This window comes from Enhydra lutris, unplaced genomic scaffold (genome assembly GCF_002288905.1).
Source record: "Enhydra lutris kenyoni isolate GAN:26980312 unplaced genomic scaffold, ASM228890v2 scaffoldscaffold2, whole genome shotgun sequence".
Classification (NCBI taxonomy): domain Eukaryota; kingdom Metazoa; phylum Chordata; class Mammalia; order Carnivora; family Mustelidae; genus Enhydra; species Enhydra lutris.
In genome coordinates this window covers 92,555,080-92,576,644 of record NW_019154086.1, presented here as the reverse complement: position 1 = coordinate 92,576,644, position 21,565 = coordinate 92,555,080, and the positions used below count along the sequence as shown (strand labels likewise).

General features: G+C 33.1%; 1 protein-coding gene across 2 annotated transcripts in view; it reads right to left on the bottom strand.

Annotated features, from left to right (window-relative positions):
• Positions 1–330: 330 nt before the first annotated feature.
• Positions 331–21,565, bottom strand: part of LOC111149636 (neural cell adhesion molecule 2) — a 514,271-nt gene continuing 493,036 nt past the window's right edge. For both annotated transcript variants that reach the window (XM_022506828.1, XM_022506836.1), the window contains 3 exons: positions 13,667–13,871; positions 4,610–4,729; positions 331–442 (listed from right to left, as the gene is read on the bottom strand). In XM_022506828.1, the coding sequence (XP_022362536.1) occupies positions 331–442; positions 4,610–4,729; positions 13,667–13,871 (437 nt within the window). The remainder of the gene's footprint in view (positions 443–4,609; positions 4,730–13,666; positions 13,872–21,565) is intronic.

The following is a 21,565-nucleotide window of genomic DNA, read 5'->3' as shown; positions in this document are numbered from 1 at the left end:
TGGATGAAATATATAGTCCTAAAGAAACAAAGCACTTTAACTGTATAACAAATTGCAGTATTTCAATCACAGAATCAAATTGATACCCAAGAGTTGGTGCCAGTCAGGTCTCTATATTGAAATTCATAACAAAATAAACAACAACAATAACAACAACAACAAAAGGTAATGGACCATGGGCAGGAATATTTGATCATATGTATATGTGTACAAGCTATTCCAAGCTAGAAGTTTCCCAAGAAATTAAGGTCAATGGAATAGTTTTGGTCATAGGGTCACTGCAATCCAAATGCTCTGTGTAGCATTGTTCAAGCCTTTGTGATCTTGGTGTTATGCTTTGCTGTCGTCTTCTTTTGATTGTATGATGTCATTAGAAACCTTAATTTCTATAGTTTCTGGATTTAAGACTTCTTTTCCATTTTCTTCTTTTAAAGGCAATTTTCTGGAAGGAAATAGAAAAATAATGAACTTCATTTTTTTAAGGCAATTTGAGTGGTATTCCTTGATACTAAATTACTGTCTTACAGAAGGCAGTGTCTATAATTATTAGAAAAAAAGTTAGATTTGTTAAAGTCATATCAAAATGATAGAAAAATAATTAAATAATCAGATAATATTGTCCTTTGTAAAAATGTGATGTACTGCAGAATGATGAATGAAACAATGTATCTGTAGATTTAAATGCATCAAATCATTCACTATAGGGTGGCTTGGATTTGATAACCAGTTATTGATACAGAAAATAGAATGGTTTGGATTCTAAACAAGACAGCATCTTTATATGTCAACTAGATGAGTTACTAGTACCTAAGTTTTTTCAAATAAAAGTCCTTAAGAGTTGCTGCCATGTTCTGTTACATACTTCAAAAGCTGGGTGAATTAGCTATATTCTTTGGAACTTAATGAAAGTATGCATTTCAGGGCTTTCCCACTTTTCTACATTTACTGTAGATGTTTTCTTTAATTAACCTCTTTCACTATTATTTTTTGTTGTTATTTCTGTATCGATTATGAGTACATTTTTTAAGAGTTGTTATCAATTAAAATCTAAAAGGAAAATAAGCTTTCTTTCTTTCTTCCTTTCAGATTTTATTTATTTATTTGAGAGAGCAAGAGCAGGGGAAGGGGAAGAGGAAGAGAGGGAAGCAGACTTCCCACTGAGTGAGGAGTCTGATGCAAGGCTGGATCCCAGGACTCTGGAATCATGACCTGAGCTGAAGGCAGATGCTTAACTGACTGAGCCACCCAGGTACTGCTTTATTTCTTAATGATAGCTTCACAACTCTTACTATGATGACAATGATGCAAGATATGTTTTTTCTACCAGTTTTGAATTCAATAGTTTATGATTACTCCTTATGTACACAGCTTTGGGGTTAAGATTTCCCCCCTCGACAAGATATTTTTTCCACATCAAAAACAAATTCCAGTTTAATTCTGTACTTTAATGTCACCATTTCGTGGGGTAGTGAACGTTACTCTGCCAGTTTCTCCAGAATTTACTTGTAATTTCTTTTCTATTTTTGAATGGGAAGAGCAAGCCATTAAATTCTGAAGATCAAAGCTATTATGTGAAAATTAACCAGTCAAAAGTAAAAGTTTTGGTAAAAGTTACTGTGGTAAAAGTTACTATGACCCATTCCTGGTAATGAAATAGCATCTATTTTGTACCTTATAGGGCATATTCTTTTATGTGTATTATAAATAATGTCTTCACAGTTCTTCCATTCTTCCATTTGGTAAACTTTGATAAAAAAAGGTAAAACCAATGTGTCACCTCTAAGCAGCAAAATATAGAGAAATATAGAGAAATTTAGAGCTTGGATAAAAGGTTATCATGATGCTTAATATATCTCTTACTCGGGCGCCTGGGTGGCTCAGTGGGTTAAAGCCTCTGCCTTCGGCTCAGGTCATGGTCCCAGGGTCCTGGGATCAAGGCCTGCATCGGGCTCTCTGCTCTGCAGGGAGCCTGCTTCCTCCTCTCTCTCTGCCTGCCCCTCTGCCTACTTGTGATGGCTCTCTCTGTCAAATAAATAAATAAAATCTTTAAAATATATATATATATATATATATATCTCTTACTCAAAGAATTATAACACTGGAGTTAACCAGTGTTTTCAAATATTTATTAGATGATGAATTTTTGCATATATAATTTTCACTACTTCAATTTATGTTCAATTGTTTTTTTTAATTACAGTTGATTCTATTATTTTTTGTTGACTTTTTTCTATAATTGAGGGTTGGAGTAGTTATTGATCATCTTTTTTGTTTTGTTTTATTTTTTGCACAATATTGCCCTGTCACATGTAAAGGCATTTTCTTAGCTAGTTTTTTGTTTGGTCTGGTTTTGTTTGCATTTTTGTTTATATATATTAAGTTTATATATGCCTATAGGTAGTTTATATATACCTAGCTCTTGGCTAGTTTTCATATATAAATATATATACACACACACACGCACACACACACACACACACACACACACACACACACACCTCCCTAGTTCTTGGCTAGTTTACATACACACCAACATCTCATTGTAGGTGTTAATCAATAGAAATTTGCTTTATTTACATTTTTAAAAAGATTTTATTTATTTATTTATTTATTTATTTGACATAGAGAGAGAAATCACAAGTAGACAGGGAAGCAGGCAGAGAGAGAGGGGGAAGCATGCCACCTGCTGAGCAGAGAACCCAGGACCCTGAGATCATGACCTGAGCCAAAGGCACAGGCTTAACCCACTGAGCCACCCAGGTACCCCAGTTTTATTTATTTATTTGTTTGTTTGTTTTATTGTGTAAAATTTTGCTTCATTGAAAAGACTTCTAATTTTTGAAGGGAAAACTACAGAACCCACCAGGTAAAAGCTGCCTCTACCAGAGTAAACTTCCATTTAATAGGTAATAATCTCTAAATGGCATGACCTGAGGATTTATATGGAAAATTTAGCCACAGAGTAGTACTTTGTATTTCTCTAAATAGTAATTATTTCGGCCCCTTGAGAGCACATAGCAGGCATTTCTGAAACAAGTTTTTTTCACTTGTGACAACACTTAACCTTCCATTTAGGATGAGAAGCCTAATCAAATTTCTCTGCAAGTGAGTGTATGCTGGTAAAGAAAAAAGGATTCTTAAAGAAACAAATAACAATAAAATTTAGAAGTAATTTTAGTGAACAGTATTTAAAGAAAAATGTTATAGTCATGGTTTTGTTTGTATTCAATATATTCCATAGGATACCATTTTCACTCCTTAATAATGCCTTTGGCTTTAATCATTTTAACTTTCATGTTGCCTGAATATGATCTTTGCACATGTTCATCATCTTTGCAAATTTAGTTGAAATATCTGCTATGGCTATGATGGAGCTCTGATGGGTATAGAAAGAGGTAAATAATATAATCTTGAATGGAGAGCAGACATCATTTCCTATGTGGACATTAAAATGAAAGACAATTTAACAGTATTTCTTCTTCCAAATGAATATTCTTTCCTTTCAAAATAGATTGTGTACATATTCACATTATCAATTTTTATTTTAAATTGTGATATTCCTATTCAGAGTAATGACCAATTTCCTAACCTTTTTTATTTCAATAAAAATCACATTTTGAGGGCACTTGGGTGGCTCAGTCAGTTAACCATCTTGTTTTCAGCTCAGGTCATGATCCCAAGGTCCTGGGATCAAATTCCACATTGGGTTCCCTGCTCAGCAGGGAGCCTGCTGCTACCTCTCCCTCTGTGGCTCCGCCTGCTTGTACTCTCAATCTCTGTCTAATAAATAAATAAAATATTTTTTTAAAAATCCTATTTTGAAAGTATCACTTTCTTTTTTTAAAAAGATTTATTTTTTTAAAGTTTTTGTTTTTGTTTTTGTTTTTGTTTCTTTTTGAGAGAAAGAGAGAGTGCACAGAGTGAGAGAGTACAAGCAGGGCCAGGGCAGAGGGAGAAGCAGATTCCCCACTGAGCAAGGACCTGAAAGCCAGACTCAATCCCAGGACCCTGGGATCATGACCTGGACCAAAGGCAGACGCTTAACCACTGAGCCATCCAGGTTCCCCTTATTTATTTATTTTAGAGAGAGAGAGAGAGAGAGAGAGAGCACGTGTGAGTGGGGGGAGAGGGAAAGGGCAAAGGGAAGGGGAGAGAGAGAGAATCTCAAGCAGACTCCCCATTGAGTACAGAGTCTGAGACAGGGCTCAATCTCATAACCCTGAGGTCCTGAGCTAAACTGAATTCAAGACTCAGAGGCTTAACCTTAATTGACTGACTGTGCACCCCAGATGCCCTGAAAGTATCACTTTCTTAAGAGTAAAATAAATGTAAGAAAATCCAATTCTAACATGTGCCATCTTTTTGACATTTTTTACATAAAATTATAAATGTATGTTTGAACAATAGATTTTCTCTGGCATTGATACAAAATTTTCATGTGGAATGTTTCCCTAGAAAATGGTTTTTGATATTCTCATCTATTTTCTCTGAAAAAGAAACACTTTTCTATAAATAATGTTATTTATAAATATATGCTACAAGTAATGATAAGATGTTATTATTTTATAAATATTTATCCAAAAATAATTAAGCATCTGAAGCTACTTACTCAGGTTCTGTTAGTGGTGTGGTTTCATTTGGCTCATTTACTGGGCTCCCATCCTCATGATTAGTAATTCTTTCATCCTCTGTCCTCATCTCCACTATTGGTTCTTTTGATCCATCTTTCCTAGAAAAATAAACAAACAAAAAACCTTATTCATATAATGTAAAAATGGATGCATTATGAAACATAGTTTAGAATCTTCACTTAACCCCACCTCCCCTCACTAAAAACCCAACATGGTCAGATTAAGAATACCACTAAATTTTTTTTCCCATTAAAATTAATCTCACCCACATAATTTTCACTCAGAAAAAATTAGAAAGGAGAAATTCCATTTATCTAAGATTTTTTTTCATCAAAATTATGTTAATGTTTTGCAGAAGTCCAAATTTTATTTTTTTAGTTTTTTAAAGATTTTATTTATTTATTTGATAGACAGAGATCACAAGTAGGCAGAGAGGCAGGCAGAGAGAGAGAGAGAGAGGAGGAAGCAGGCTCTCTGCTGAGCAGAGAGCCCGATGAGGGGCTTGATCCCAAGACCCTGAGATCATGACCTGAGCCGAAGGCAGAAGCTTTAACCCACTGAACCACTCAGGTGCCCCAAGAAGCCCAAATTTTAAACGTGATCATGCAGTTTACTTTGGGAAATAAATAAAAAATATTATGTTATAGGAAATTATGACATGAAGTAGCTTTTCCCCCAACTAGCCGTATGCTTTAGCTTTTTTAAATTTGAAACACATCAGAAATATTGTTTCTATATTAAAATTTAAAGAAGATAAAATTTATATATATGAGACGTTTCATTGCTTTAAGTGTTTCTATGAATTATACGAATGATTTTAACTATACTGTGATATTGACTTTACATATTCATGTTTTCAAGAAAATAGTTTACATAAAACAATATTATAACATATATGCATGATGTTTTCATTTGTAATTTCAAATCCTTGTCATCATTATTGGATTTTTAAAATATGAGAATAAATATAATTTTACATAATTGTGAAATTTTTGTAAAATTAGAAAGTTTACTGCAAAGTTTCATTCCTTAATAAATGAACAAAAAGAAAGAAAAATAAGGAAAGGATTTAGTGATGATAAAGGATAAAGTGAGATATAAGCATTGAGAGTGATACCCTCATAATACAGATTATAATTAAGGAGCACATACAAAAAAAAAATGTAAGGGAGGGATAGAGGTCCTCACCTACTCAGGTACATAGTCTTACTATACAATCCTGCAACTGTACTCTAACAAATTTCCCAAATGAAATGAAAACTTATGCCCATGTAAAAATCTCCACATTAATGTTTATGGAAGTTTTATTCATAATTGCCCCAAACTGGAACCAAGATGTCCTTCAACAGGTCAATGGATAAATAAACTGTGGTATACCCACACAATTAGATATTATTCAGCAATGAAAAGAAATGAGCCATCAAGCCACAAAAAGACATGGGAGAACTTTAAATGCATATTGCTAAGGAAAATAAGCCAGTCTGAAAAGGCTATGTACTATGTATTTCCAATTACATTGCATTCTGTAAAAAAGCACAGTTACAAAGAAAATAAAAAGATCAATGTTTGCCAGGGGTTCAAGGTGAGGGAAGGAGGTAATGATGGAGCACTGGGCACATCAAATATATTTAGTATTGTAATGATAGATATATGACATTAAAATTAGTTCTTAAAAATCAAGTAAACTAGCAGTACACAACAAAGAAATCAAACAACAAAACCCCAACAATGGCACAGATCTTAAAAATGCTGACTCTGTAGGTCCTTCACGTGCATGCTCATCGAAATCTGGAGTCAGTGTCAGTAGAAATGGAAGAAAATCTAGAACTCTATAATCCAGAATTGGTGGTGAACAACCCTTTATACCTCTAAAATGCAAATATTTGTGAGAACTGGCAATTAGGACATGTTCATCAACCTGAATAGGGACTCCAAGGAAGCAAGATCTCTAGAGTAGTAAAGATAATTAAAGAGCCCGCCACAATTAAATTTTAGTTTGAAGATGTTTTGTTTGCTGTTGTTATTCTGCAATTGATTCTTTTAAACAATTCTTCATAATATCAATGCTATTAATGACATAGATGATGATACTGTTTGGAAAAATGTAGCCATTGATGATTCTGAGCAAAAAAGTGATTCAAAAGGTTGGATTTTATGTTTAATTATATTAACAACAGGTGCAGATCTATGGGTGTGGATTAAACAAAAGAGAATGCAAAAAACAAAGATGGTGGATTTGGATTTCAATTGTATACTCCTTATTGAAAATAATATGTAAGCAAACCACTTTAAACTGGAAATGATAAAATAGATACTACTAAAAGGAAGTTAAAGTGTTATAAGAGAACATGGTGAGTTGTCTTAAAATCCTTATTTTTGTTTTTAGTAATCTTTTACATTTTTAACTAACTGGTCTATTCATATATTATAGAATTCTTCAAAAGATATATAGAGAAAAGTATACCTCCCTGCCATTTCCTGTTTACAGGATATTTAGTTACCTATCATAAAGACAAGGACATTTTCAAATTGTTTTTTCCAGAGACATTCCTTCTATTCATATACCAGCATATATGCATACAAATGCAAGGAGTTATTTTTAAACAAATGGTACATACTGACTGAATATAATTTTGCCTTTTCAATGAACACTAGAATATTTAGAGCTGCCTCTTCTTTTTCATGGCACATACTATCCCATCGTATATATGCACCACCATATATTTGGCCAGTGTCTAACCAACAGACATTTAGGTTGTTTCTAATATCTTCTATTACAATAAATACTACAAGGAGTATTAAATGCATATTTTTTAAAGATTTTATTTATTTATTTGACAGACAGAGATCACAAGTAGGCAAAGAGGCAGGCAGAAAGAGAGAAGGAAGCAGGACCCTGGGATCATGACCTGAGCCGAAAGGAGAGGCTTTAACCCACCAAGCCACCCAGGCGCCCCTGAAATGCGTATTTTACTTGCCCTTAGGTGAAAATATCTGAAGCACACTAATAATTTACATGAGTCTAATTCCCATCCTTTATAAATTATATTTAATCATACTTGAAGTGATATCAGAATTATTACTGATATTTTCTGTGGAATTATAAAAAGCGATAAAACAATATTTTATTTAAATTGTCATAAAAATGTATGCCATGGTTTATGGACAATTCACAATGTATAGACTGGTAAAAACTAGACAAATTCCTGCAGGTTTCTAGAACTGATTATTAGCGAGAAATGACAAGCACAGCAGAATAGTTAAGAGGATATGTCCTGGGACCAAACTAGCTGACTCTCACTAACTCACTGCATAAGCATTTCTCTGTCCTGTTGCCTGGATAGTAAACCAGAGATGATAATGACACCAAGTTAATTTCTACAGTTTTTAGAATAGTGCCTGACATTAATTAAGCAGGACTTTGATTAAGCAGGACATTGATTAAGCAGGACTTAATCAATAACTGTCTTCAGTATTCTAGGAGTGCAAGGAGGCAAGGAGGATTTAGTGTTAGGAAATACATTACTAAAACTTGCAACTCAAATAAATTGAGAGAAAACAAAATGAAAATATCTCAAAGCACATAAGAAATAAGTATTTATAAAATTCATAAGTTTTGAAATAAAAATGGAAAGATTCATATAATTAATGGCATCAAAAGCAAAATTCAAACTTTGGGATAGACTGGGGAAAATATTAGCAACAAATACAACATCAAATAATTAAGGGTCACATTACATAATTAGAAAGTAAGAGAAAAGTTGAATAACTCCATGGACATGTGTGTAGAATACGAACAAGAAATTCCCAGAAGAGGGGCGCCTGGGTGGCTCGGTGGGTTAAAGCCTCTGCCTTCGGCTCAGGTCATGATCCCAGGGTCCGGGGCTTGAGCCCTGCATGGGGCTCTCTGCTCAGTGGGGAGCCTGCTTCTTCTTCTCCCTCTCCCTCTGCCTGCTTCTCTGCCTACTCGTGAGCTCTGTCTGTCAAATAAATAAAATCTTTAAAAAGAAAAAAAAAAAAAAAAAATTCCCAAAAAAAAAAAAGGACCAAAAGGAAAATAAAAAAAAAAATAAGTTCAGAATTTACCTGGATCAGAAAAACGAAAATTTTAAATGGTATCTTTCACTTATTATATTAAGAAATAAAAATAAATTGATAATATTTAATGCTTGAGAAACTATATAGAAATATATATTCTCTGATTTTATTAGGAATATGAATGAGCATAGTGGGCAATTTGTCAGTATTTTTCAATTTTGATTTACATTCCATGTCTAAGAACATAATGTACGTTTACAACAAGATTTATGTAAAAGTTAAATTCAAACCACATATCATACTTTAATACAATAAAATATTGAAAGTTTCACCCAAATTGTCATGAAAGACAAGGATAAATGCATTATGGTATTTGATATTGTGGAATACTAATTTATTCTGTGGATTTTTTTTTTCCATCTTTATTCTCTTTGCTTTTTTGTTTTTTTTAGAGAGAGGTGGGGAGGGCCAGAGAGAGGAAGGGAGAGAGACAATCTTAAGCAAGCTCCATGCCCAGCACAGAGCCCAACATGGGGCTCTTTTTCATGACCTGAGATCATGACCTGACTTGAATTCAAGGATGCTTAACCCACTGAGTCACCCAGGTGCTCCTCTGTTGTCTTTTAAGTTTTGGTATCTTCTATTAAGATCTCTTCAAAGCTCAGAGATTCTTTCTTCAGCCATGTCTACTCTACTAGTAAGATCATCAGGGGCATTCTTCATTTCTATCAGGATCTTTTTGGTCTCTAGCATTTCTTTTGGATTCTTTTCCAGAATTTCCATTTCTCTGCTATATGGCCCATCCCTTCTTGCATGCTGTCCTACAGTGTTCTCACCATATTTATCATATACTTAAAAAAAATCTTGGTCTGGTAATTCCAACATCCCTGCCTTTTTTTGAATCTGGCCCTGATGCTTATCTTACCTTTTGCCTTGAGTATACCTTATAGTTTTTCTTGATATTGGGACATGATGTACAGTTTAGAAGGAACTGCTAAGTATAGGCATTTAGTAATGTGGTGGTAAAGTGGGGTGTGGAGAGAGTGCCTTCAATAGTTCTGTCATTAGGCCTCAGTCATTAGTAAGTCTGAGCCCCTAGACTCTAAACTTTACAATTTCTTCTCAGGATCACTCCTCTGAAGTGAGTCAGGATGGCTGGAGTGGACTGGAGTTATGCATTTGCCTTCCCTCATGTGGCAGTAGAGGAAGCTGGTTTGTATATCTCTCTGTACATTGAAAAGCCAGTTTTTCACACACACACACACACACACACACACACACACACACATGCACATTTCAGCTAGTTACTTTCTATTAGTTTTCAATGTTTTATTTCCTTTACAATCTAAGTCTAACCAGGAAAAATTATTTTTTTACATGTAGCATTTATAACAAAAACTACTTATTTATTCATCCATTTGATTGTTTTTTAACTGATAGGTGTTTCCCAGCAGAATAAAAGCTAGATGATGGAAGGGACTAGTTTGCTTTTCCTCACAGTTATATCTCTGTGGCTTAGAACAGTGCTTGACTATGTAGGTGATCAACAAATATTTATTAGCTCAAAATAATGCTTGGGTGAACAAGAGTATAAGCATAGTTTGATAAAGTAGAAATCATTTACCATTTTTATTAGATAAAAGAGAATGTAAGATAAATGTAAGTTTAATTTAAATTTATAAGAGTCAAATAATGGAATATTCTAGAACTTTACCTGAAAGACATTCTGTATGCCACTGACTTTAATTTCTCTTTTCTGGAACTTGATATTCTTTAAACAAAAGTATTCTAACTGGGTAATTAACATATTATATAATAAATCTGCATAGTCTTGTAATTGTGATAACATGAAAGTACTAGTCTAAGCATACTTCCGATCATGTTTAGAGGCCAGTAGAGATCAATCCATCAAATCAGCTATATTCTATTTCCCATTGTGATTTTATATAATATTTTTGAAAAAAATATGTACAATATTTTCCTAATTCAAACAATGAATTTTTGAAAAAGAGTTGAAAAGTATTTTCCCAAAGCAGGGGAAATGATGATGTAAAAAGTTATGATGGATAACAAACACAGAATGAACTCCATGCTTTCATCTTCCCAAGTCTTTAAGGTTAATTAAACCCAGCAGGACCTACAAACCAAAGTGTTGATGGATAAATTACCAATTAATAGAGTGAAATAAAAATAAATGGCAGAACTTGAATATACCTCATTATTTTGCACATAGTCACCAATATCCCTCCAGTTAATTAAGAGAAAAACATGATTTCTCTTTCTTTCACCCCAAAGTCAAATCAATCAACAGTAGTTGACTCTACCTCAGCTATCTCTAGACTCCATACATTTGTATATGGCCACAGTACTACTACTTTGGTCCAAAAGAAATAATTTTTTACCTGGAGTATTTCAAGATCCTCCCATTCACTCTCTGATTCTAAATCTTTCCTCTACACCTATCAACCTTCCAGTAATTCATTTTTCAAAAGTAGCTAAAGTAATCCTTAAACACTTATTGGGAATGCCCTGGTCATTTAGTCAGTAAGTGTCTGACTTTTGGTTTTGGATTGGGTCATGATCTCAGGTTGTAAGATCAAGGTCTGGATGGAGCCCTGTGCTCAGTGTGGAGTCTCCTTGGGATTCTTTCTCTCTCCCTCACCCTCTGCCCTCTTCCAGCTCTCTCTCTCTCAAATAAATAAAATCAATATATCAATATATACATATATATTTTTTTTCCTCAATTTGTGAAAAAGAAACTAATATTGAGTTTGGTATATATTTATTTAGTTAATAAAACAATGTAAAAGCATGGCAGGTAATTAAAAAGCAGACTTTGTTCTAATGAGGAAAGTAGGAGATACTGGATTATGAATTGATCCCACTCTATTTGCTATGGCACCCATTACTATTCCGTTCAAGTGTGAAGTAGAGCCTGATTTCTGTTTGTTCTTTGTCATGTTCTGTGTCCAAAAAGTAAGTAGGTGGCATGTTGATTGTGAAATGAATCTAATGTTTTTTTGAAATGAAAATGTATGTTACCTAATTTAGCATCCCATGAAGTGAAAATATCCCTTATAAAGAATCCATAAGAAGTAGTCATGGACAAATTGTGTAGTAGGATTGAAATAGGCTTAGAGATATAAACAAAACAAACAAACAAACAAAAAAACCAATGCAGCTTGTAAAGAATAGATTCTCCTATACTGCTAAGCCTAGAAATTAAGGCACGAGGTTCCACATGCCTAAATGTATGTACAGAAAAACAAATAGAAATGACTCAACAATAAAAATAAATGACTTACTGATAAACAGAACACCATGATTGAATCTTAAAACATGACTGAATGAAAGAATTTAGACACAAAAAGAGTAAACATTACAACAATCAATTTCTATCAAGTTCTATAAAGCTAAAAGTTATTTATGATGAAAAAAATCAGGATAATATTTCCCTGGTACAGGGGGAGGAATATGAGTTGTCTGGGTAGAAACATTAGAGAAATTTTAAGGATGATGCTAAGTTTCTGAATTTTGGTAAGGCTTAGGTTATACAGATATGAACATTTGTCAAAACTCATCAAACAGAATATTTTATGCATTTTACTCTATGCAAGTTTTACCTAAAGAAAACATTAACAAATTTTGAACTGTGTAGGGGTTAAGTGTATGGATACCTTTGAAATGCGAAAAGTAAAATAATGGATTGAGGGACAGATAAATATGGGAAAAGAGAAATATAATGAAATATTTTTATAGAATCCAAGTAGTTGATAAATGGTTGTTGACGATAAAATTCTTTTAACTCTTTTGTATGTTTTAGACATGTTACAGAAAGAGTATAGTATTTAAAAAGTAGAGGAAATGTTCTTAATTCTTAAGAATAGTTAATTTTTGGTTATAGGTTTAATATACACACATATGTATATGTATACAAACACACATACACATATACATTGTGTGTTTATATTACGTGTGAGTGCGCATGCTCTCCTGTGCCTTCTTTTTTTTTTCATTGAGGCTATTGTACTTTTGAGATTAGATTAAAATCTAGCAAAACACCACCAAACAAAACAAAAGTATTTAAACCTCCTAGTTGCCCTTTTACATGAGAAAGGACTTTTTCTTTTATTTTTTTTTTACTTTTTTTTTTTTTTAAAGATTTTATTTATTTATTTGTCAGAGAGAGAGAGGGAGAGAGAGCGAGCACAGGCAGACAGAATGGCAGGCAGAGGCAGAGGGAGAAGCAGGCTCCCTGACGAGCAAGGAGCCCGATGTGGGACTCGATCCCAGGACGCTGGGATCATGACCTGAGCCGAAGGCAGCTGCTTAACCAACTGAGCCACCCAGGCGTCCCGAGAAAGGACTTTTCTATAGAATTCAGCTCTATGTATTTTTTTGGAATTCATATTCTAATTGAATGAGATGCCACAGAGAGTGCGAAATTCTAACATATAGTCAGCTTTTGATCAAAATTTGGAAGATTAAGTACAGAATCCATACTAATGTATTGCATAGCTCATACAACATCTCTATACAACCTTGAAACTTCTATGTAGTGATCTCCTGCACTTGAAGGAATTGCCATAATTTACATTTTTACTCAATTTACCCGTTTTTAACTCAGATTACTGCTGGTGTCCTTCTTTTATTCAGTATAAACTGAAAAATGGTAGGAGAAATCATACATACATTTGTACCACTGTCTGTATTTCTATTTTTTTTTCTAATTCTATTTAAATCATAACAGTAATTATTTTTTTGGTGTGGATCCCATTTTTAGATTTATTTCTTAATAGTCTGTTTTCAAAAGCATTTGGCTCTCTAACATGTTATATTTAAGGTCATATAGACTTAAACTCAGCAAGCAGACAGTACAGTGTCCAAGGGTCTTAGAGCCAAGCTCTTTACTCTGCTCAGAAAAAAAGTCCGCGAAGGAAGTATGCAAGCTTGACTATGGCACTCGTTTAATGTAACGCGCTGCGAATGCTACTTACAGGTATGCGGCTTTGCCTTCTTCGAGTTCTTTACTTTTCCCACTAGAGCCACTTTTCTTCCCGCACATTCTCCTCGTGATGCACATCAATAATCCACATTGTCTAATAAAGAAGCAGCTGACGTCCGTTACCACAAGGATTAGCAAGAGAGCCGCCACGCCCAGGCCAATGACTGCTCCAAGCCCAAGACCATTAAAAAGGGTATCTTAAAAAATAAAAGAAAATAATTTTACTAAGCTCCAAATGAGAAAAAAAATAGACAGTTATTTTGAAAATAAATCTTAATGAAAGAGATGGGGAAAAAGTGATAATCACTGGCCCATTTTAATTTCATAATTGTTGGGAACCATTCTCTGGCTTTGAAACAGTATTTTAAGCAACTGACATGTGAATGATTTGCAATATGTTTTTAGACTTCATTTAGAAAAAGAAAAAAAAAAAAAGAAAAATTCTGAAGTAGCTCTCTTTCCAATATCCTTCTTGATTCCCTGAAGGGAAAATAATGAATATTATCACATCCCCAATTGTACTCTATCAGAAAGTCACAACCACTAATGGATCATCACATTGTTAAAAGGAAAATATAGTCAAAACTCCTGTAAGAGAAGATTAAGTAAATGTTCTATATGGAATTATCTTAGCTTTAAGTCTTAAACTTGCAAACTATGTGCGCTCTAAGCACTTTGTTTTGACAGAGAACACATTTTAAAAATCTCTATATTTTGAAATATTTTGAAAATCATCACTTTAGAACAAATGGTTTACTTGCATTTTTTTCAGTTAGTATTTTCATAAATCATATTAGAAGAGAGGCAAACTTTTACAGAACTATGATGCTTATGACCTTTCTGAAGCGTATCATGGGAAGATAGGGGATGATGGGAGTCATTTTTCCTTGACAGGTAGTTGCAAGAACTCCTGCAAGTAATACAGAAATTATCCATGAAAGGGATGACTGGGAGTAGGATGGAATATGCTGACTGACACAGTAGAAATGGCATAAAGGACAGTGGTAGTGAAAATGAATGAAGTGTTTTATAACTATAGTTGAAGGTAAGTGTAGACTACACAGCCACAGCTGTGTTGGCACAAAAATAAGCACCATGGAAAGAGGTTAAACTGGTGATACTGTGTTATCTAGAGGGAAGAAAAAGAATTCTTATAAGACAATTTTAGAGAATGACACCTTTAAAAAAAATTATTTATTTGACAGAGAGTAAGAGTACACCCAAGCAGGGGGAGGGGCAGGCAGAGGGAAAGGGAAAAGCAGGGTTCCTGCCTAGTGGGAAGCCCCACATGAGGCTCCATTCCAGGATTCTGGAATCATGCCTTGAGCTCAAGGTAGATGTTTAACCCACTGAGCCACCCAGGTGCCCCTATTCAAAATGATTCTTAACCCAATTGAGTTAGATTTTGCTTACATAACATTATAAAATTATAATCATTTTTTAATGATAAAATACATTTATTACTTAGCATCATAATAGCATATTAAGTATGTAAAATGTGTGTAATACAAGTGACAGGGAGAGATGTAGACTTCATTTGGAAAAAATCACTTCTGATAAAATACATATGCAAAACAAAGTTTTTCTAAGTTATATTTTTAGAATTCAGTGTAACATTTGAATAATGAAAAGATTGTGATCTGAAGGAATCAGTATAACTTTTTATTTCAAGTCAACAAGCTGGTGCTGAATGATGACACACCTGTCTGAATCTTAGTTGATTTTTCTACCAAATGACTGAACCTCACATCTATATTTGTTTTATTTTTATTCCCAGGAAATACATGTTTTATTTAAAAAAAAAAAAGAATCATTATATCTGTGACATGGTTCCTGGCACTTTCCCAAGGCGACCTTGTGGTTGACCTGTGCTGGAACATGGAGGTGCTTCTGTAGCATCTCCGTGAAGTTGCAGGTGAGAATTCCTTAAGGATCTTATCAACACACTTAAAACTTTCATGCCCAAGCAAATATACTTTTGATTATAATTCTTTTATTTCTGATAAAGAAAAACAGGAAACAAACATGTAATTGTGTTGGAGGAAAATTAGTTTTTTCCTGCCATTCTCAAAATCTCCATTCCCCATCATACATTATCATACTATTTAGGAATATTGCCCAGCTAAGATATATTAGTCCAGCTATAATATTTAGGAATATTGCCCAGCTAAGATCTAGAGAAATTACTAGTTTCCATAGCACTGTTCTCTTATCACATGAACCCACTTTGAGGGAAGACTGGAGACAAAAGTATTTTCCAACCATGGGAATTGTTGTTGTTGTTGTTTTCTGCAAAGTTCCAATATACAAATGGAGAGTGAGAGTCTAAATGTTATTTATCAATTTTCAAAGATATATATATAGGTAAGATTGAAAAAAAAAAAACTAGTGTCTCATGCTATAAAAATAATACATTAAGCAAACCAGGCTTTTAATAATTAAAACAATCATTTTATACATTTTATTCCATTATCCACTTTTAAATAAAAATGATTCTTACCTGAATGTACCATTACAATATAATAAGGACAATTCACCTATGAAATTTCTTTGATTGCATGCAAAGCTAAAAATTTTTTCAAAATCCACAGGAATTCATTTTTATATATTGCACATGATTCAAAAACCAAAGCTCAGAAAAGAGTTGAATTTACAAATCTGATTGTGACTACACCCTCTGGACATATTTACTGAATGACCCTCTGCTTTAAACTACTCACTTCCCTGCTCCTTCACTTAGGTTCCTCTCACATGCAGAATGGTTCTAGGCAATAAATCCCACAGATCAATGATGATCTCCCTGGCCCATTATTAGATCTTCATTTGCTTTCTTATTTTCTTTTCTTTCTTTCTTTCTTTCTTTCTTTCTTTCTTTCTTTCTTTCTTTCTTTCTTTTCTTTCTTCCTTCCTTCCTTCCTTCCTTCCTTCCTTTCTTTCTTTCTTTCTTTCTTTCTCTTTCTTTCTTTCTTTTTTCTTTCTTTCTTTCTTTCTTTCTTTCTTTCTTTCTTTCAATTCAGGCTCCACACCCAACATAGAGCCCAGTGCAGGGCTTGAATTCAGGACCCTGGGATTAAAACCTGAGCTGCCCAGTCACCCCTTTATTTACTTTTTTTTAAGGATGAAGAGAATGGATTTCTACTTGAATGCCCTAAACCTGATGTCCTTGGGTGAGGCTGCTAACTTCTCTAAGACTGAGATGCCACTTTATTAAAATGAGGAAAATTACAGAAACAACAACAATCACAAACTAGATCATGGGGTTTTTTGAAAGACTGCTGTGAATATAAATAATGTACCTAATACCTCTAGCACTTATTGCCCAGCACAGAGTAAAAATCTAACAAGTATTGGCCATATTATTATTGTTGTTGTTGTTGTTATTGCTGCTACTATTATTTTGCTAGTGTAAAATTCTAGGGAAACGAGGTTTTGGTGGAAAAAAAAGACCATCTAAAGTTAAACTAGTCTACAAACATATTTCTTTCATCAGCACTCTAATGTGGGACACTTTCTCTTATTAACCATTGATTAGTCTCTTGGAAATACAGTAATTTTTACTTAGGCTTAGCTAGTTAGCTTTTAAATGATAAATATTTTATTTATGACCTTTTAGCATTAAACCGGTATATTGATCTGTTTCATCTCCATCTTTAGAAAAGCTCTTAGAAACATATTTGTAAAACACCTTATGGTAAAAGAATACTGATACTAAAATAGCTATTACATTTTTTTCTAGGGAAACAAAATTATACCTTTTTAACTCATGATTATAAATGTTGAAGGTAACTTGAAGGTATTTTTATGGAAAATCAAGTATTTCTTGTCATTGCAGAGGATAGAATGTATAGCAAATAGGCTTATGTAATAGATTTGTAATTTTCTTTTGAAAGTTATGGCTTTTTTAAAATTGGTTTAAGAATGTACTTAAATGGTAATATTTTCTAACAGCTCATGAAGTTAGGCTATAATAACAATGAAAGCCAAATTTTCTAATGTTTTTATTTTATTTTTATTTTTTCTGCCACCTATTTACTCTGGTGGGGAAATGAACTTACTTGTCGTTAGCTTTTTCACAAACAAAATCATGACTACATGTAAAATTATATCACTAGGTTTTTGGGGGGGACTAGCAATGATTTATTTTTCAGTAACATACAGAAAATACTTTCTTTTTAAGTTAATTACAGTTTTAATATTTGAAATAATTGAAACTGAACATAGCAATCATTTAAAGGATTTTAAGTTCAACTTTTCTTTTTTAGCTTTCCAGAATATTTACACATATGCTTTACAATATATGATATGTTATGATAATGTTTACAATTCCATTACACAAGAAAACAATGTTATCAGCTCTACTTTACAGATAAGGAAACTGAGGTCCAGAGAGTATAAATTAAGACTATTTGACTTCAGGTTTATATTGTTTATACCTGTGTTAGATGTATTTTGTAGATCATCAAATAATCAAGAGAGGAATAACATAGTAAATAAAATGTGTAGTTTTCTTACAGAAAATGTCCATTTTTCCCCCACACTGTTAGAGGAGGAAGAACTATTTAAATGATGTACAACAATATAAGTCATTTATTTATGTATTCTTGCTATTAGCTCTCTTTTTAGTGATCGTTTTGTATTGTTCTTTGAAAAAGGGGATTTTATATTAGAATTTAATGAAAAATAAGAATTATAAAGTTTAAACATCTATTTTTTGGTATATATTTTATTATTGAAAGCAAATAGGAGAATCAGGCTGACTGAATTTGTATAATTCCCCTCCCACCTGATCTTCTAGCCCATGAAATTTAGAAATTGGCAAGCTGAACTAATACAAGTCTCCAACATTTAAGCAATCATATCCTAAGTGAAATAAATACATAAAATCAAAGCATTAAAAAAGAAAAAAGAACTTCATTCTAAATTTGTCACATGCATATCTTCATGTTTCTGCTATAGAAATTAACTCACAACTAAAACACTGAATTAATTTTCCATGAAATTTATTACATTTGATAATACTAGTTTTTCAAAAATCTGTATGCTATATTCATAAAAGCAGCCTTGCTTTTTTGGCTCCTTAAATAGTTTAGCATTTTATTTATTTATTTTTCCAATGTGTACATATAATCATCTCCAAGTAGATTAACAATGACTTTCAGACTTGGAAAAGTAATAAAAACACGAAGAAAAAAAATTCGTTTTTAATCTAATAGGTCCTAAAAATGGAGATTTCATTTTTCCTCCCAGAATAGTGGTAGTTATTTCTGTAAGAGATATTCCTAAATATCAGTAAGTAAACAGTGTATTAAAGACAAGAAGACATTCAAAAACCTTTTGGTGTTTCTCATAACATTTCTAGGTACTATACCCTCCAAAATCACAGTAGGTATACTTTTCTCCTGCTTACACGTACTTCTTTCATCCTGCTCAGAGTAACACACTTTCAGACATCAACTGGATCTATGGAAAATCTGGGTGTAAATCTATTCACATATTTGTTAACATATATATGTCTTATCTGAAAAGAGGTGAAGCAAGTAGTTTTTTGAGCTGGGCTCCATCTAAGCCATGATAGCCAGCTACTTTAAAATCAGACATCTGGATTATCTAAAGACTTTGTGGCTGCATAGTTTAAAAAAAAAAAAGAAAGACTATTAAACCATTTATGCTTCACAAACTTTTATTGAGTACCAGCCTAATTCGTGTAGAACTAAATGGGCTTCCTGTTATGTGCTAAAATCGAAATAATAAAAATTAACCTAAATCTTTAGGTTTATACATTCTTTTAAGTCTTTTTTTTTTTTCTTAAAAAGTGCAAGTTCCTAAAATTTAATTTCATTCATTAATTTCCAAACAACACAACCAAAGAACAAAAGAGTAAGACTTTTATATTATCAAGGGCATACAGTGAATAGTAAGGGCTTTCACCAGGATAATGCTAATCTTGCATTATAGAAGGCACACGCTAGGGTAATACATCCTTAAAAAAAAAAAAAGATATCACACTAATTTAAAAACCACCTACCATCCTTAAGGATTTCACACGGTTTGTCACTGTGTTGTTAGATGAGCTGTTTTCAAAAAATACCTATCACTTACAGACTTGGGAATTATCTTAAATTGGTAAATTAAATTTATGTTTTGTGATTTTCTCCTAGGATCCCCCAAATTAACAAAGAATAAAAAGGTGTAGCAGAGGGGTGCCTGGGCAGCTCAGTGGGTTAAGCCTCTGCCTTTTGCTCAGGTCATGATCTCAGGATCCTGGGATTGAGTCCATGGGGCTCTCTACTTAGCACGGAGCCTGCTTCCCTCTCTCTCTCTGCCTGCCTCTCTGCCTACTTGTGATCTCTGTCTGTCAAATAAATAAATAAAATCTTAAAAAAAAAAAAAAAAAGGTGTAGCCGAGAGAGCGAAAGTATAGGAATGAGACAAGGAAGGGTCTAAACTGGTTCAACAAAATAATTTTTTTTAATTTTTTTTTAAAGTTATACAAGTTTTAATAAGTTTAACAAGTTTTAGTAAGTTTTGCAATTTCAAGAGAAATGTCTTATTATGCAATTATAAGGCTTTCTAATCCCTACTGGGAACACTGACTTGCTAAACAGAACCTAAATCATGTGAGATTTGTCTTTGGACTTGATAGTCTTCTTTCATCTAAACTAAATGGGGAATCAGGCATGTGCAAATGTGATATTTATGTACTTTAGTCATTTAGAAAAAAATCATTCCAAACATTAGGAGTAGGAAGGGAAAAATGAAGGGGAGGAAGTCAGAGGGGGGAGATGAACCATGAGAGGCCATGAAATCTGGGAAACAAACTGAGGGTTTTAGAGGGGAGATGGGAAGGGGTGTGTGAGCCTGGTGGTGAGTATTAAGGAGGGCACATATTGCATGGAGCACTGAGTGTTATACACAATGAATCATGGAACACTACTTCAAAAACTAATGATGTACTATATAGTGAATAACATAACATAGTAAAAACATAGAAATAAATAAATAAATAAATACATAAATGTATATATTTGAAAAAAACATGACTTTCAGGTCAGCTTGGTAGATGTAATCACAAATTTAAAAAGTAAGGTTTGATTTATTTATATTATAAAATTCACTGTTAAAAGGAAGTGTTAAAACCATAGATATTTCAGTCTGAACACAATATCTCACACTATTTCCATTTCTCCAAATACCACATTTCTTTTCTGTGTCATGACCATGGGCCTCCTATATTTATGGTGCCTGGTGTTCATTCCTGAATTGATGGATCCATTCCATTTTGATTCATATTTAATTGCTCTGTTTGAAATAAAGGTTTGGACTTCTAAGGTTTCCAGTGTCTGGTTAATACCCCTTTAACTGTATTAATTAGAAAGAAGGAGGACATCGTTACAAATTGCCTCAGCAAGGAGGGTTAAAAATACCATTTTCCATTAATTTAAGAAATTTAAAAATCAAACAGCAAATTCAAGAGCCACTGTAATTGGATTTTATATTCTTTGTACCCTCTAAGGTACTTTTATTATTGTTTCTGCATACACCCAGAAAAAAATGGAGTGTACCCTCCTAAGATACATGTTTTTCATATAAATTATAACAGGTAATATTTTATGACATATTTGTACTTTGATAGAAACAATGCAAAGCAATGTATTGTTCATATTTTGTGGTTCACTCACTGCATTAGATATAACTAAATCATGATTACAATTTTATTCTGTTACATTATTGATAAAATGTGGGTAATTAATAATAATTCTCATGTATCCTAGCTAAAATATTCTTTGAGAATCATATTATGAAAACAGTTTGGGAATTCCAAAGCGCTGTACAAATGCATTATTATTTCATGTTTTATACTTACTACTTTATGCTCACTTTGTTTATAGTA